Raw genomic sequence first — 1,118 nt, 5'->3', positions numbered from 1 at the left:
TATTCTCCTCTGTCCTCAGAGATGATGTTAGTGATGCTGTAACTCTGTCCTGATGCTTTTGGTGAGGTTACATTCTTCTTGTACCAGGTGTATTTGTSCACAGGTGGGTTGGCATCACTGCTGCAGGTCAGAGTCACTGAACTGCCCTCCACTATTTCACCAGAGGGACTGACTGACACTGAGGTGTTCTTTGGAGCATCTAGTAAAGGAGAATTTGTCAGAGGGTTAGGACTGTAGTATATTACCTCAAATGACGTCATGTCAAAAATAAATAACATCTAAAGTCCGAGAACTTTCTACAACTATCACTTACACAAAACATGAACATGAATACATTTGGAGATACTTTAGGACTTGAGTGTCTACTAAACTATTCTTCAAGTGTTTGAGGTACTGAACATTCTAACTATAGACATGCATACATCTATGACATTGTGTGTAATTTCRATGTAATGATGAATATTGATAGATAAAGCAGTAATACTCATCTCATTGATATTAAATGATTGATGTTTTCTAAGTAGAATAGTAGTTTAATTCATACTCACACACTGCAGGAGAGTGAAGGTCCTCGTGGTGTTCTACAGTACAGGAGTAACTGTCTGCAGAATGACCCAACACTACTAGGGTATTACTAGAGTATTGTTGGGAAGTGGGCTCATGTAGACGTTGTCCGTTCTTGTACCAGATGTAGGTGGGGTTGTCAGTCAGAGTACAGGTGGTGKTACAGYTCAGTGTCTTCTGTCCCTCTGCAGCAGGAGTCACCTTCACCTGCAGACCTGAAACAATATGTATAAAACCACATACACCTCTGTGTTAACAGGATGGTTCATTAACTTTCTCCTGTAATTCATTATGATATAGTATTGTAAAATACAGTGTAGTATTACCTGTGACAGACAGAGTTGTTCCTGGGAAACTATGACCCCATTCAAAGTTGTATGTTTTAAAAGTGAAGCGATACTCAGCTGAGTCCTCCTCTCTCAGATCTGAGATTCTCAGGGTGAAGGGATCTTTGTATGTTCCACTCTCTGTTCCAGTGTACTCCACACGACCTGCATACCCTGGGTCTGTGGTTAGGTCTTTAGGGGTCGACTTATCACTTCTAAACCAGAATG

General features: G+C 40.8%; 1 protein-coding gene across 1 annotated transcript in view; it reads right to left on the bottom strand.

Moving 5' to 3' along the window:
* Positions 1 to 1,070, bottom strand: part of LOC112075777 (B-cell receptor CD22-like) — a gene marked incomplete at its 5' end in the record, with an annotated part of 65,206 nt that extends 64,136 nt beyond the window's left edge. Inside the window, 2 exons of the mRNA XM_070441059.1 lie at positions 636 to 779; positions 891 to 1,070. Of these exons, the coding sequence (XP_070297160.1) occupies positions 636 to 779; positions 891 to 1,070 (324 nt within the window). The remainder of the gene's footprint in view (positions 1 to 635; positions 780 to 890) is intronic.
* Positions 1,071 to 1,118: the final 48 nt, after the last annotated feature.

This window comes from Salvelinus sp. IW2-2015, unplaced genomic scaffold (genome assembly GCF_002910315.2).
Source record: "Salvelinus sp. IW2-2015 unplaced genomic scaffold, ASM291031v2 Un_scaffold3384, whole genome shotgun sequence".
Classification (NCBI taxonomy): domain Eukaryota; kingdom Metazoa; phylum Chordata; class Actinopteri; order Salmoniformes; family Salmonidae; genus Salvelinus; species Salvelinus sp. IW2-2015.
The sequence above is the reverse complement of the archived record's forward strand: the minus strand, read 5'-3'. Positions and strand labels throughout refer to the sequence as shown.